Genomic DNA, 14,419 nt, shown 5'->3' with positions numbered 1-14,419 from the left:
GGTTCAACCGTTATGTTGAGGTGAAGACTGACATGGAAGAGATGAAACTGATTTCTGATGGCAATGCAACTGACACGTTCAAGGCCCAGAAAGGTAGTAAGGACATTGTTAAAATAATCCATGTGATATCGGTGGTTCAGTCTTAAATTTACAAAGCTACGAGAATACTTTTTGTGGACAAAGAAAACAAAAATAATGGTATCGTCATGAACATATGCCGAAGATTAACAGGGAAGAGAAGAAATTGTTGAATAAAGTTTTATTTTTGTTTTCTTTGTGCCCAAAAAATATTTTTGTAGCTTCATAAAATTAAGGTTAAACCACTGATGTCACATGGACTGTTTTAATGATGTCTTTACTACCTTTCTGGGCCTTGAACATGTCAGCTGCATTGCTGTCTATGCAGGGTAAGAAAGCTTTTGGATTTCATCAAAAGTATCTTAATTTCTGTTATGAAGATGGGTTTGGAACGACATGAGGGTGAGTAATTAATGCATTAATAATTTTTAGGTGAACTTTTTTAAAACATAACATACATTTCTATTTATGAATTAATCAAATTAGTACAAAAAATGTTTTTATCTTGCAAAAAAAACATTTGTTTGGAAATAATTAGGATGCATGCATTCTCATCATGGGTGACTCCTATTACCACAGGGCAGGTTGACATTTTATGCAGCGCAGTCAAAATAAAATCATCCCATCTGTTTATGTGCGCAGTTCGTCTTCGGTTATAGTGCTACTGGGTGGCTGTGCTGGTCCAGCATTAATATTGCAGGTTCTTGTTACCTCTACCGTCTAAGTTTCCCTCCCCACTCTACTTTCAATAATTTATCATCTACCCGTTCAGAGCTTTGTGCGCAGGCCACTCTATCTGTTTACCTCTATGCATGCATGTAGTCTCGTCGCAGTGTCTTGTGTTGTTTAGTTAGTTTGTAGTTGCCTATAATGTTTGCGGCCAGCATGTACGTTAGCTGTATGGACAGTTTGATGGCTGTTCACCCTCTGCTCTATGGCAGTTTGTGTTTGTAATGTGGGGTGATGGATGTCAAAGCCTGGCGTCCAATTGGCATGAAATACTTGATGAAGTGGCATCACACAGGCTCATACCAGCTTTACCCAGGTAAGAGCTTGTGCTGGTAGTGACCCAGAGTCTGCTGAGGTTCTTCACAGGTGGTCTATCTAAGCAGTAACCTTTGGGTTTCTTGTTTTTAGCATGTGTTTTGTATTTAGCTAGGCTAAAGCTGTTTTGTCTTGCTTAGCCTTTACAGTAATTCATTTTCTATTCCTTTAAGTGTTTTTGTGGATTACTAAGAAATAGTTCACCTAAGTCATTATTCCTTACCTTTATGTTGTTCCAGAACACACATTGAGCACAAAACTAAATTTAGTTATGTTGCTCTTGTTCATAGTGACATGGAATATAGTCATATGAACCACTTTTATGGTATTTTTGTACTTTATGCAGTCTGTAAGCTCCTGTTCACTATGAGCTTGATAGTTTGGAACAACATGTGGACGAGTAATAATGGCTGTTTTTATTTTTGGGTGAACTGTGTCTTTAAACAAGGATTTTCTTTGTAACTTTAATCGATAGTATTTGATTACAAGAGCTCACCGACCAATCAGAATCACCCAGAAACTTAAAGGAGAGCTTCTAACAGCCATAGCAGCAGAAGAAAAAGTATCAGATGGTTTAAGAAATCAGGTTAAGGACTGACAAAGGCATTTTGATACACTGCCGCTCAAAAGTTTGGGATCAGTAAGATTTTTAATGCTTTTTAAAGGAGACTTTTCTGTTCATCAAGGCTGTGTTTATTTGATTTTAAAATTCAGAAAAAAAACAATATTGTGAAATGTTAATGCAATTTAAAATAGTGGTTTTCTATTTTAATATAATTCAAAATATAATTTATTTCTGTGATGCAGAGCTGAATTTTCAGCATCTTTACTTTTTCAGTATTCAGTGGCACATGATGCTTCAGAAATCATTCTAATATGCTGTTTTCTTATCAGTGTTTGGAAACAGTTGTGCTGCTTAATATACGCTTAATAACATTAAAAAGAACAGATTTTTTTTTTAATTGAAAAACTTTGTAACAATAAACACCTCGTTCAAAGTTTGGGGTCTGTAAATTTTTTTTCTTTCTCTCTTTGAAAAAAAAACTTTTATTCAGCAAAGATGTGTTAAAATTGATAAAAAGTGATAGTAAAGACTTATATTCTGTTTGAATAAATGCTGTTCTTTTAAACTTTTAAAAAGTTATTCATCAAAATATCTTGAAGAAATGATCACAGGTTCTAAAAAATATTAAGCAGCACTGGTTCCAACATTGATAATAAAAGTAATAAATCAGTATATTAGAATAATTTCTGAAAGATCATGTGACACCGAAGACAGCAGTAATGGCGGATGAAAATTCAGCTTTGCATCACAGAAATAAATTATATTTTAGAGTATATTAAAATAAAACTTGTATTTTGAATTGCAATAATATTTCATAATAGTACTTTTTCCGTATTTTTTGATCAAATTAATGGAACTTTGATGAGCATAAGTGACTTTTTTTAAAACATAAAAAATGCGGCAGTGTAAGTAGCGAAACTTTTTTTTTGTCAATGAATGACGTTTTTGTTGTTCATTTTCAAAAGCGGGTCTATTTTAAAAGTATGGTTATAATTTAGAGCACCCTCCTTATTCAGTGTTGGGCATTTCCTGATTTGAAAGAGCTGTTTTGGGGGATTATTATGTAATTTTGTCGTCTTATGCAACATGATGAATTGAATGAATAAAAAGCTTTGTGTTACTATAAATGTCTTCTTTAACAAAAATAATTGTGACACTCTGGTGTGAATAAGAGTAACCTTGTTATCTTATTGTTTGTGCTTAGAGTTGAACAGTGTGGACCTGAAAGGCTGCGGCAGTGATAACAGTCTAAACAGCAATGCCAGCCTCCCTAGCGTGCAATGCCATAGACGCCACACTGAACGGCGCGTTGCATCATGGGCCGTCTGCTTCGAGCGGCTGCTACAGGATCCCGTCGGTGTCCGATATTTCTCGGTATGTTGGATCTGTCCGAGTCAATCTTTTGCACAGCAGCTGCACTGTTACAGAACCCTTCATCAATATTGGCTGAGAGTAGCTTTATGCATTTTAATTGAAAATGTGAAGACCTCAGTTACTTTTTTATCAGAACCTGCATAAGGCTTTCTCAGCAAGGATGCATGAGGAACTCAATGAATTCAAGGTCTCAAACAAAAGCACCAGGAAGTGTTTGGAAAGGATTTTGCTATCTGTAAAAGCAAAGAATGCCTAGGGAATTTAGTTCAGCCAATGAGTAGTTAGTAATTTTCTAGTTGAAAGGTGAAAGACAACACGTGTGTGAAGGTGTTTAATTTATGTTTTTCTCTTCATCCTGCAGGAGTTTCTGAAGAAGGAGTTCAGTGAGGAGAATATTTCATTTTGGCAAGCATGTGAATATTTCAGTCATGTTCCTGAAACAGACAAGAAACAGGTATAGATCCACCTATGTACCAGTTACATTTAAATAATGTAAATTCAGTTTAATCTATTAAGTTATTAATTGATACTTGATCACAAAACAGATCTGTTTTGTCCATAGCAGTCCATTTAGTACAGTAAATACGCCCTTTGTGCGGACAGGATGAAATAAACAATGTTTTTCATTTGCCGTTTGATTGTGACCTTGTCATAACTTTTGGCCCCCAGCTGTCCCAGAGGGCCAGAGAGATCTACAACAGCTTCCTGTCGAGTAAGGCCACCACACCCGTCAACATTGATAGTCAGGCTCAGCTGGCTGACGACATCCTCAACGCACCAAGGCCGGACATGTTTAAAGAGCAACAGCTACAGGTAAGACAGGAAGTGCTCAAATATGGATTCTGAGCTGTTTACTGTAACCCCGGGGGTATAGCACTGTATTTCTGAATAAAAAGCTTTAGCACAGAATTAACAGAGCCTAAACATTTCTTAACAGTCCTCCGGCTGCGTTGGTGGCAGGCCCATCCTAGAGATTTTGAAATGTTGGAAAATCTCTTTTCATGTCTTTACATGTCTTTTTATGTGGTTCTACTTGATATCTTTGCCAGACCAATTTATATAAAGTAATCAAATGTTTTCAGTTTCAGTCAGTTTCAGTTAGTGTACTTATCAACAATTGCTATTTTTAAAATTACTGTGTACCCTCCACTGCATTTCTGTAAGGCGTTACCATCACAGCACCGTCTTTGAGGGCTGTAGGCAAGACAGGAAATAATAAAGTATTTTGAATTCAGCTCTGTGACGTCATAAGATCATGAATGTAATGTCCTCTAGACTCCAACCCCATGATATCCGTGAGGAAACCTGCGGGCAACCTTTGTGGATGTAGCAGAAAATGTGTTTTTTTTTAAGTGTCCTTTAAGGCGGAGAATCACGTATCCGCATTTAGAGACTCTTGTCTGGCAGATACCTCCTTATCCAAGATCTCTGTAAATCAAAAACACACATTGGACACTTCTTACAGTGTCAAATACTGTAGCTGATCAGTGGGGTGATGCAAATCTATCACGACCCCCACGAACCAGGCCCTTCTTTTTTTTTCCATCCATTTTTTAATCTTTCTGGATTTCTGTTATTTAAAATCAGAGAATTTTGTGTCATAAACCTGCAGTGTTTAATCAAGTTTAGATTTTGTTTCGTAAGATTTCTAATATTTTTGAAAGAAGTCTCTTGGTTTTATTTATTTGGTCAATAATATAGTAATATTGTGAAATTTTGTATTTTAATATAGGTCATTCTACAGAATGACTACAATTTATTCAGCATTTAGTTTTTTATGGCATTTACATTATATATTTGACAGTTATGAATACATTGTTTTATTTTAAATGGTAGAAAAAAACTCAAAATAAAACACTTTCCCTCTGTACATGGCTGTGGGGACAAGCCATTTTGTGGTGCTTGGAATTCTATATAATTAATAAAAAAACTAATATTGCCACATTGATCGCTCAATAAGGTGTAATTGTTCAAATAACATAGTTTCATTCTAAAATATAAAGAAATTGTAACCCTGAACTGTTTTCAAGTGTAATATTTCTGTAAAGACTAGGGACAAAAAATGGACATTTCCATAGAATGACCCATATTGTAAAATTTAATTTAATTTCATTAGCCATTACTTCAGTCTTCAGTATTACAGAATCCTTCAGAAAACTTTAAAATATGCTGATTTAATGCTTAAGTAACAGGTCTTATTGTTATTGTTTTATTTAATGACTGGAAAGTTCAAAAGAGCAGCATTTATTTGAAATATTTTGTAACACTGTAGTTTTTTACTGTCACTTTAGATTGATACATACGTCATTTCTTCCAAAAGACTGACCTCTTTTCAGCTTGAACGGAAGTGTATGTTATCCCAGCTGATAAGACCCACATTGGTGGTCATCAGCATATGTTATTGTTAAGGATGCTGGTCCCAGCATGAAATGCTGGTGCCCCTACCGGTTTTCTTAAGCTGCTTTACCAGCAAGACTGAAAAAGCTATAAAAAATATGGCTACGCTGGAACAGTGTCAACATAAACAGCTGGTTTAACAGTGCCATTCTTCTTTCTTCCCTCAATAGATCTTTAACCTGATGAAGTTTGACAGTTACACACGCTTCCTAAAGTCCTACCTGTATCAGGAATGTATGCTTGCCGAGGTGGAGGGACGTCCTCTTCCAGACCCCTACCAGGTCCCCAGCAGCCCTACGTCCAAACATAGCACAAGCTCTGACCGCTCCAACCTCTCTACACCTAAAAAGGTAACACACACTATTGTGTATACTTTATATCTTACGCCCTTCATTAGAATGATGACAGTCTATTTGTATTTGACACATTGACTTCCTTTGAAACATAATCACAAAATCAAACAGCCTGTGAAGCACATCAAAGGACGATATCCCCCAATTACCTCTGAGTGGAAGGTTTAGTAACACCTTCAGTAGTTTATGTACCTTTGTATGTGAATATGTATGAACGTTTATGAATTATAAATTGATGACCTTTGCAACTATTGAAATTTAATCTGTATGTTTAGAGCTGTTACTTAATTTGGAAGTTTTACCAAAGGTTTCAAATCATATGGATGAAATATCTTATTTTTGGCTGTCCTATAGGTATTTGGGACCTATATATGTGAAAATGGCTTCACACTTAAAAGCATTTAAATGTAATTGTCTTGTTGCTTTAGAGGGGTGAGATTGAAGTGTCAGCATTCTATTCTGTTTACACAATCAAGTGTTAGCATAGTTATCACACAAGCTTTCAAAGAAAAGTCATCTCAGATAACATCCCACCATGCCTACTAGTCAGATCTAATTAAACACAGTAAATTCCTAACCTCCAATCTCATTTTTATTCTGCATATCAATAGTTCATTGGCCACCAGAGAAATCTTTGTGTAATGCCTTTGTTGTAGAGTACAGAAAATAATCTTTTATTTTTTCAAGGTCCAGGATGACAAGAAGAGTAAATCAGGGAGGTCTCTGAATGAAGACAGCAGAGATGAACATGGTGATAAAAAGAAAAGCATTTTCTTCTCCTGGTCCAGAAATAGAAGTTTTGGAAAAGGATCTAAGAAGAGGGATCTTGGAGACTACAGTGAGTAGAGGACATTAGTGCTGATTCAGTTTTTATTTTGTTATTTTTTTTACACTAATTGATACTTTTCATGCATTTTTGTTTCTGTGCTTCTCGTTTCCTTGAATATTTCCTCCAGTTTCTCCAATTCCCTCCATTTTCCAGTTTGTAAGTTACAAATGTTGTTTGTCTCTCACCACAGGCTTTACAGGTAGTAACGGACGAAGAGAATCACAAGGCTCTTTGTCGTCTGGTGCGAGTTTGGAACTTGCCACCTCTGGTTCTGGAAAAAACGAGGTGGGTCAAAGCATCTTGTTCCAGCAGATATTGATCTGGCTAGGATTATTAGGTTTTTTTCATACTTACCAAATATTATATATTGTATTAAAACAATGGAAGTCTATGGCAGCCCATAGAACCGTTTGCGAGAAAGTTATGGAATTTGGCACACAGTTAGAGAACAGTCTCGATATTAATCATAGCAAATTTGGAGTCTCTATCTCAAACTCTCTAGCGCCACCAATAGGGCAAATTTGCAATCACATTACTGCAAAGTTTAAATTTCTATGGGTCAATATTTTTTGCCATTTCAAATTATAAATCTTGCTTTTTTGAACTTGTCTTAGATGGTTTGTATGAGTTTGACCAAAATGGCTCAGATCATCTTCAGACAATGCTTGCCAAAAATGATCAAAAGCCTTTTCATCTACCAAACAGTTTTTGTAAAGCGTGTTAACGAATTTGACAAAATTTGCACAAAAATGGACACAAGGCTATATCTTTACAACACTTTAGCAGATTCAGACCAAACTTGGTATGTGTTATAACAAGCATGACCTGAGGGCACATGAGTCGTTTCGGCAAAGCGCCACCTACTGGTCAAAAGATATTCAAAATTGACATTTCTGCTTATAACCTCTGACCAGTTTAACCAAAAATCATAAGAGTGGTCTTGTTAGATTCAGAGCTGCATATTGAATCAAACAATACCTAATTTTCCATTTTTAATTTTGTAGTAAAATTTTGTATCAACAAATGTCTTTAATAGGGGTCTCCAACCAGAGTTCAGCTTCAATCCTTACCCTAATTGCCGCCTAAATGTTGCTTGCAGCTGTATTTAATATTATTATTAATTTGATCTATACATTTTATCTCCAATTTAACATAACTCAGTTCAATTTTTGTGGTTATTTCATCTTTTGCATTGTTCATTCTTTTGTGATCCTCTGTTCAACAGGGTGAGCCGTCGCGTAACTCCATGTCATTGTCTGAACGTGCTGTGCGTCACTGTAACATTAACCTTCCAGATGGCTCATGCTGCTCAGTACCCATCAGGCCTGGCGTCTCCATCAGAGAAGTGCTCTTAGGCTTGTGCGAGAAGCTCAGCATTAATCTGGCTGCTGTGGATTTGTTCCTAGTAGGAGGAGAAAAGGTAACATGCCTATCACATTGCAGTTCAAATCACCACTAAAGAATGTTAACTGTGTTTTTGGGGTAAAACTATAGTACAATAGCCAGTAATTGAGGTACCCTTAGTTTTGCTTTTGTTTTTGTCTTGTTCAAAGGTTACAAGGTGGTTTTAGTATGTGTGTGTTTGTGCTGAGCGCTGCATTTACGTTTGAGTGTGTGTGCATGTGTGCACATCTGCATCATTTGATACTGCAGTGCTGTAATGGACTATAATAGCATGTACTGTCCTTGTGTAAAGCCTTTAGTGTTGGACCAGGACTGCATGACACTGTGCTCCAGAGATCTGCGGCTGGAGAAACGTACGCTATTCCGGTACACACCTGTTTATCTGTTTTTATCTCTGTTTATCCATACGTTTATCCCTTGATCTATCATTTTTGTCTGTCTTTATGTATTCATAAGGCCTCTTTTATACCTTTAAACTTAACTAAAGTCATTCATTATCAAACAGTCATCAGGATTTAGTTTCGCAAAGTTTATTTTCCCTAACTTCTCTCGTTCTTCATCTCTCTGTCATAGACTGGATCTGGTGCCCATAAATCGTTCTGTTGGGCTGAAAGCAAAACCCACTAAGCCGGTTACAGAAGTGCTGAGGCCGGTGGTGGCCAAATATGGCCTGAACTTAGCAGACCTGGTGGCCAGGATAGTGAGTCAAACTATTTATTATTTGGCTTCATGTGTGAACAATGTAGTATCTAATATCTTGGATGTATCTAGCTTATTAAATGTATTGCCATGTATCTTAAAAAATGTTTTATGCACAATATTGTGTTCAAAAATTCTCACCAAAAATATGATGACGATGTGTTTTTGGGTTAAGTATCATACTTTTTTTGGGTTAAGTATCAGGTTTCACATTAGTGCAAGATGTTTCCATCATCTTGCCTGTTTAGCTGGTTTGGTTTTGTAGCACATTGCTGTATGGAGATATATGGGAGGATTATGGGTTACTCTACCATAAAATGTGAAATATATGCATTTTTGTGGTTTTATGAAAAGGTTATTCATTATATATGTTGTTTTTGTGTGGGTAGAGTGGAGAGAAAGAGCCGCTAGATCTTGGGCTTCCTATATCTAATCTAGACGGACTAAGGGTGGTTCTGGAAGCAGGAGACCACGTTCCAGGAAAAGGCAAGATGCACACAGACATCATTTAGATCTGATTCTCTGATTTCACCCACTGTGAAACAGTTGCATAGAGGCCAAAAGCATTGTTTTAGGCACTTAAATGCATGTTAACTGCAAATGGTTTAAATTGATAATAAGTTTTAGAATGATTTCTATTGTTTTTGAAATGTGCTTAAAAGTGTACTGGTAAACTAAAACATACTTTAATGTCATTTCTTAAATGTAAAAAATTATAAGCAAGCTTGTATGCTTTAGTAGGTTAGTCAACACTTCAAAGTACGTGTATTAATACGCTGTTATTATTGAAGTAAAATTTACATAGTTGCTGTCTTAAACTTGAACAGAATGATTTAACTCTCTCTCTCTCTCTAAACAGACAAACAAAAGCTGGTCTCATCTAAAAGTCACGGTCCACCTCTATCTACACGAAGCCAGTCTGCCACAGTAAGACCTCGATCTCAAAGATCGCACATTTTCATCTCCTTCTCTCTCCTTCTTTCTTTGTGTTTTTTGGCCTGTGTGTGGGGAGTCTGTGCATGGCTGGCCCCCCTATTCTTTTCTCCGGTCTGAAGGCTGTGTGTATCTGTGCATTTCTGGGCCTGTGGATGATCTAACCCTACTTCTGGGATCACAGCAACCCACCTCTTTACCACTTCCTTTCTTTCAACACACCACAACGTTGTAAGGGGATAGCAGATTCTGTCCGCCAAGAGTTCCTTGGTTCAAGGGTTCATCCCTTGTACAGATTCTTTCGTCTTAATAGTTACTAGTGAGAGAAATGGTGAAAGAACAAGTGGAGCGTGGATGTTCACTGATGTTGGGTGTTGTGGTGGCATGCTGTGCTGGTGGTGGTTTTTCTGCAGTGACTTGCTGTGCTGAATGGAGTTTGACTTAGTATGCTTGCACAAGTAGTGTGAGTATGTACACTAGCTTTAGTGATAGTGATTAGAGGCCCACCTAGTTGCCCCTATGAGGCCCCTGTAGTTTTAGCCCTGCGCCCCAGAGAAAGCCTTGTAGAAGAGGCGGTTCTCATCCACGCACCCTTAATGTGCCCCATTCTCATTGTCGCTACCCAGGGGGAGGACAAAGCGGCAAGCAAGGCTTCGGCTGTGAAAACCAGGGCCCAGGTGGAAAACCACAAACAGAAAAAGCTTAATATAGATGAAGCTGAAGGTAAAAAACTATTCCCCTTTCACTTTTTTGAATGATCTCTCTTTCTTTCACCTAGTTCGTACGCTAACCAGTCTCTGTAGCAACACTGGCTGATGTAGCTAATGCTAACACAAGCACACTTTGCAGCTGCAGTTAATCTGTTGCTGACGTCTTGCGAGAATGCTTTCCATCTCACGCTCCCTGTAACATGTCAGATGCTTTCAAAATCCTGACAAATAAAACGGTTTAACACTATATTTGTTGTTCAACCAGAATTCTTCGAGCTCATATCCAAAGCACAGAGCAACAGAGCTGACGACCAGCGGGGTTTGCTGAACAAATCCGACCTTGTCCTTCCTGACTTCCTGCGCCTCGACACGGAAGCAGACGGCTGCAATCTGAGCTCCACCCCTGTCTCCCACAAGAACCGGCCCAGATCCAAGGAGAACGGCTCCGCGCTAAGTGCCAGCCACCAAACACAGAGCTTAGATTCGGCGGTGGAAGGCACAGCGCCTAGACGTGCCCTGATGCCTCCCAATAGCGCTCTCAGAAACGCAGCAGGCCGAAATCCAGCACCGTTTAGGTCCTCACTATCCCCAATCCCACACTCGCAAAAAGGGGGCTCGTCCGGGATCACAGACTGGAGGAACGACGGAGGGGTCCAGGCGCTGGAGGAAGAGGAGAGCGGCACGGACCTGACATTTGTTGCCGAAGGCGACATCACAAGCCCTAACAGCTCTCTCCTTCACCGTTCCCCTGTGCCTCTCCCTCGCTCCCCAGAACGGCCGCACCTCCTGACGGAGGACACTTACCAGGACAACTGGGCTCGATCAGGTACCTCTCCTGTGTGAACAAACTACGCTCGCATGTGTTATCCTCACCTCTCTCTGGTCCCTCCTGAAGATGTGTGTGATTTCTGAGTGCTGTGGATTTGCAGTGTTCCTCATCGTAAGCTCTGTGCCAAACCCTGGCAAAACCACCTCCTTCCCATGTACATTTGACACCCTTTAAGCACTTTAATGAAGAATCGAAAAAGAGACTTCTACCTACAATGCATTTGACAGTTCCCCTGAAAGTATTTTAAAATGACTAGCCACACTCAATCTTGACAATCATTAACTTTCACAGCTTTTTTTTCTTCCAATGAGAGAAACAATAGAATTATTGTAGCCAGTCAGACTGATTTGAGGTCAGTAGTGAACTGAAGTGATCTTGCTCGTCTTCTGCATATCTCTGCCCTCTGGCTGATCACATGATGACCTTAACAGGAGCCACAACTGACTGAACTAAACATGTGATAATTTGTCGACGCTAAATATAAACTACATCCAAGACGTGGAGTGTTTGAGGTGACAAGCGCCCTCGTTTACATATGAATATATTTATCTGTTCAAAAAAAGATGTGAATACACAAATGGATTAAAACATAAACAAGCACAATCGGTTTTAGTACGACAGAGGCTTCGCCTTACCTCTCTATGGTTACCAGTAGCGTGCCTTCCATGAACCTGTCCATGAAACCTAAATATTGACAAAGAGTCTTCAGTAACTCCTCATGACCTCACATTTCTATATTTCAATCTTAAATGGAGACCTCAAAGCTTTTTGTTTTCTTTTTTTACATCATATTCTTACGAAAATGCAATTCAACAATGTGTAGCTACGCAGATCACTTCCTGTTTGTCACCATGACATCACTTCCATGTTTTTTTTTAAGCTACGGTATCATATGTTACATATGTAATTGTGTAATATAATCCTAAAAAAGGATTAATTTATCCCAGATGAAACTTCAGTATATCTTCTTGAATGATAAAATACTAAATGTGTACATAGTTTCTGTTACAGCCGTGTGATTTATTGCTATGTTGAGTTGCCAACATTGTTGAATTGTTCTCCATTCAATTCCTTCTGACACTGAAACCATTTTCAGTTTTCTGTAGCAGTCTTTTTTGTAGACGACCAATATCTCTATTCGGATTGATATTTCTGCAAACCTGTAAATAGAGTTAAATAAATGTTCGGGGTGAGATCTTTCTCCCTTTCTCTCATTGTGTCTTGTTCCGATCTTTTTCCAGTCCTTTTTCAATTTCTACTATTTCTTAGGCCTGAAACATACTCTAAGCTAAACATGCATGCGTCCATCTACGTAAGTTTGTTGTACTGTCATACACAAAACAATGTATGTAGCACAAGGGGTGCTATAAAAGGTATTAGTTGTCTGCTTCTACAGTCACTTTTCTCTTTTAGGTCAACTACTCCTGTGCTGAAGCACCCGTTTGAAGTGAATCTTGAAGTTCGATCATAAACATATAGTGCCAAAAAATTATAAAGGCAACTACAGTAGGTCAAAAGTTTACATCCCCCTTTCAGAATCTGCAAAATGTTAATTTATTTACCAAAATAAGAGGGATCATACAAACTGCATGTTATTGTTTATTTAGTACTGACCTGAATAAGATATTTGACATGAAATATGTTATAGTCCACAAGAGAAAATAATAGTTGAATTAAAACAAAAGACCCTGTTCAAAATTTTACATCCCCTTGATTCATAATACTGTGTTGTTACCTGAATGATCCAAAGCTGTCCCTTGTTAAACAGGCCTGCTGTTCTTCAGAAAAATCCTTCAGGTCCCACAAGTTCTTTGGTTTTCCAGCATTTTTGTGTATTTGAACCCTTTCCAACAATGACTGTATGATTTTGAGATCCATCTTTTCACACCGAGGACAACTGAGGGAATTATTTGCAACTATTATAGAAGGTTCAAACGCTCACTGATGCTCCAGAGAAAAAAAAAACATGCATTAAAAGCCAGGGGGTGAAAACTTTTGAGCAAAATGGATATGTGTACATTTTTCTTATTTTGCCTAAATATCATATTTTTTTTTCATTTAGTATTGCCCTTCAATGGCTATAGAAGATAGTTACATGTGTCCCAGAAGACAAGTTAAGTTAAATTCATCCTGACCTCCGGCTCTTAATGCTTTTTTTTTCAATCTGGAGCATCAACGAGTGTTTGAACCTTCTGTAATAGTAGCATATGAGTCCCTCAAAATCATACAGTCATTGTTGGAAAGGGTTCAAATGCACAAAATGCTGGAAAACCAAAGACTTTATAAGAAGAACAGCAGGCAGTTTAACTGTTCAGGACAAACAAGGGACTCATGAACAACTATCACTAAACAAAAAAAACACAGCTGTGGATTGTTCGGGTAACAACAAACTATTAAGAATCAAGGGGATGTAAACTTTTGAATCTGGTAATTTTTATAAATTAAACTATTATTTTCTGGACTACATATGTGAAATATCTTATTCAGGTCTGTACTAAATAAACAATAACATGCTTTTTTGTATGATCACTCTTATTTTAGTAAAATAGTTAAGATTATGCAGATTCTGAAAGGGGGGTGTAAACTTTTGACCTCAACTGTATGTTAATTTATGATGTTGTTATATTTATATGCAGTTTTATCTTAACTGATTTGGAGAGGCTAAATCACCAGGACCTCCCTAAGCAAACATCACATTCTCTTGAAAAAATCAACTTTGAAACTAAGAGTTGTCAAACCAAAACATAAATTTAATAAATGCTGTTCAATAATAATCAATTTAGCAGCACAACTGTTTTTCACAATAATAATAATTATGTTTCTTGAGCAGCAAATTAGCATATTGATTTGCATACTGATTTTTCATTTTTCTAAAGGATAATGTAAAACTGTGTAGACTGGAGTAATGGCTGCTGAAAATTCAGCTTTGCCATTACTGGAATAAATTACACACACACACACACACACACACACACACACACACACACACACACACACACACACACACACACACACACACACACACACACACACACACACATATTTGTTCTTTCTGGTCCTCAAATCTGATTGGCTGCGAAGATATTCTAATTTTGCAGTTTTACAGTTTATACTGTTCATTATATAAATGCAATCTTGGTAAGGCTAAGAAACTTTTTTTTAAAGCATTAAAAATATCTTATCAACCCCACACATATAAAACAG

General features: G+C 37.6%; 1 protein-coding gene across 1 annotated transcript; it reads left to right on the top strand.

Annotated features, from left to right (window-relative positions):
* Nucleotides 1-1,041: 1,041 nt before the first annotated feature.
* On the top strand, nucleotides 1,042-12,429 carry LOC141336859 (regulator of G-protein signaling 12-like). The gene is made up of 14 exons (XM_073842585.1): nucleotides 1,042-1,123; nucleotides 2,892-3,061; nucleotides 3,423-3,515; nucleotides 3,731-3,874; nucleotides 5,629-5,808; nucleotides 6,499-6,649; nucleotides 6,831-6,925; nucleotides 7,866-8,060; nucleotides 8,337-8,410; nucleotides 8,618-8,744; nucleotides 9,133-9,229; nucleotides 9,603-9,670; nucleotides 10,303-10,399; nucleotides 10,652-12,429. Exons 1-14 carry the CDS (start codon nucleotides 1,042-1,044, stop codon nucleotides 11,227-11,229), a joined length of 2,151 nt encoding a protein of 716 aa, XP_073698686.1. The 3' UTR covers nucleotides 11,230-12,429.
* Nucleotides 12,430-14,419: the final 1,990 nt, after the last annotated feature.

Source organism: Garra rufa, chromosome 6, assembly GCF_049309525.1.
Source record: "Garra rufa chromosome 6, GarRuf1.0, whole genome shotgun sequence".
NCBI lineage: Eukaryota > Metazoa > Chordata > Actinopteri > Cypriniformes > Cyprinidae > Garra > Garra rufa.
The sequence above is the reverse complement of the archived record's forward strand: the minus strand, read 5'-3'. Positions and strand labels throughout refer to the sequence as shown.

Bases quoted from the DNA above. Each gene is read 5' to 3' on its own strand.
- LOC141336859 (XM_073842585.1), top strand. From the start codon at position 1,042: ATGGATGTCAAAGCCTGGCGTCCAATTGGCATGAAATACTTGATGAAG. The intron at 1,124-2,891 runs GTAAGAGCTTGT...GTTTGTGCTTAG, and splicing joins CTCATACCAGCTTTACCCAG to AGTTGAACAGTGTGGACCTG. The intron at 8,411-8,617 runs GTACACACCTGT...TCTCTGTCATAG, and splicing joins GAGAAACGTACGCTATTCCG to ACTGGATCTGGTGCCCATAA.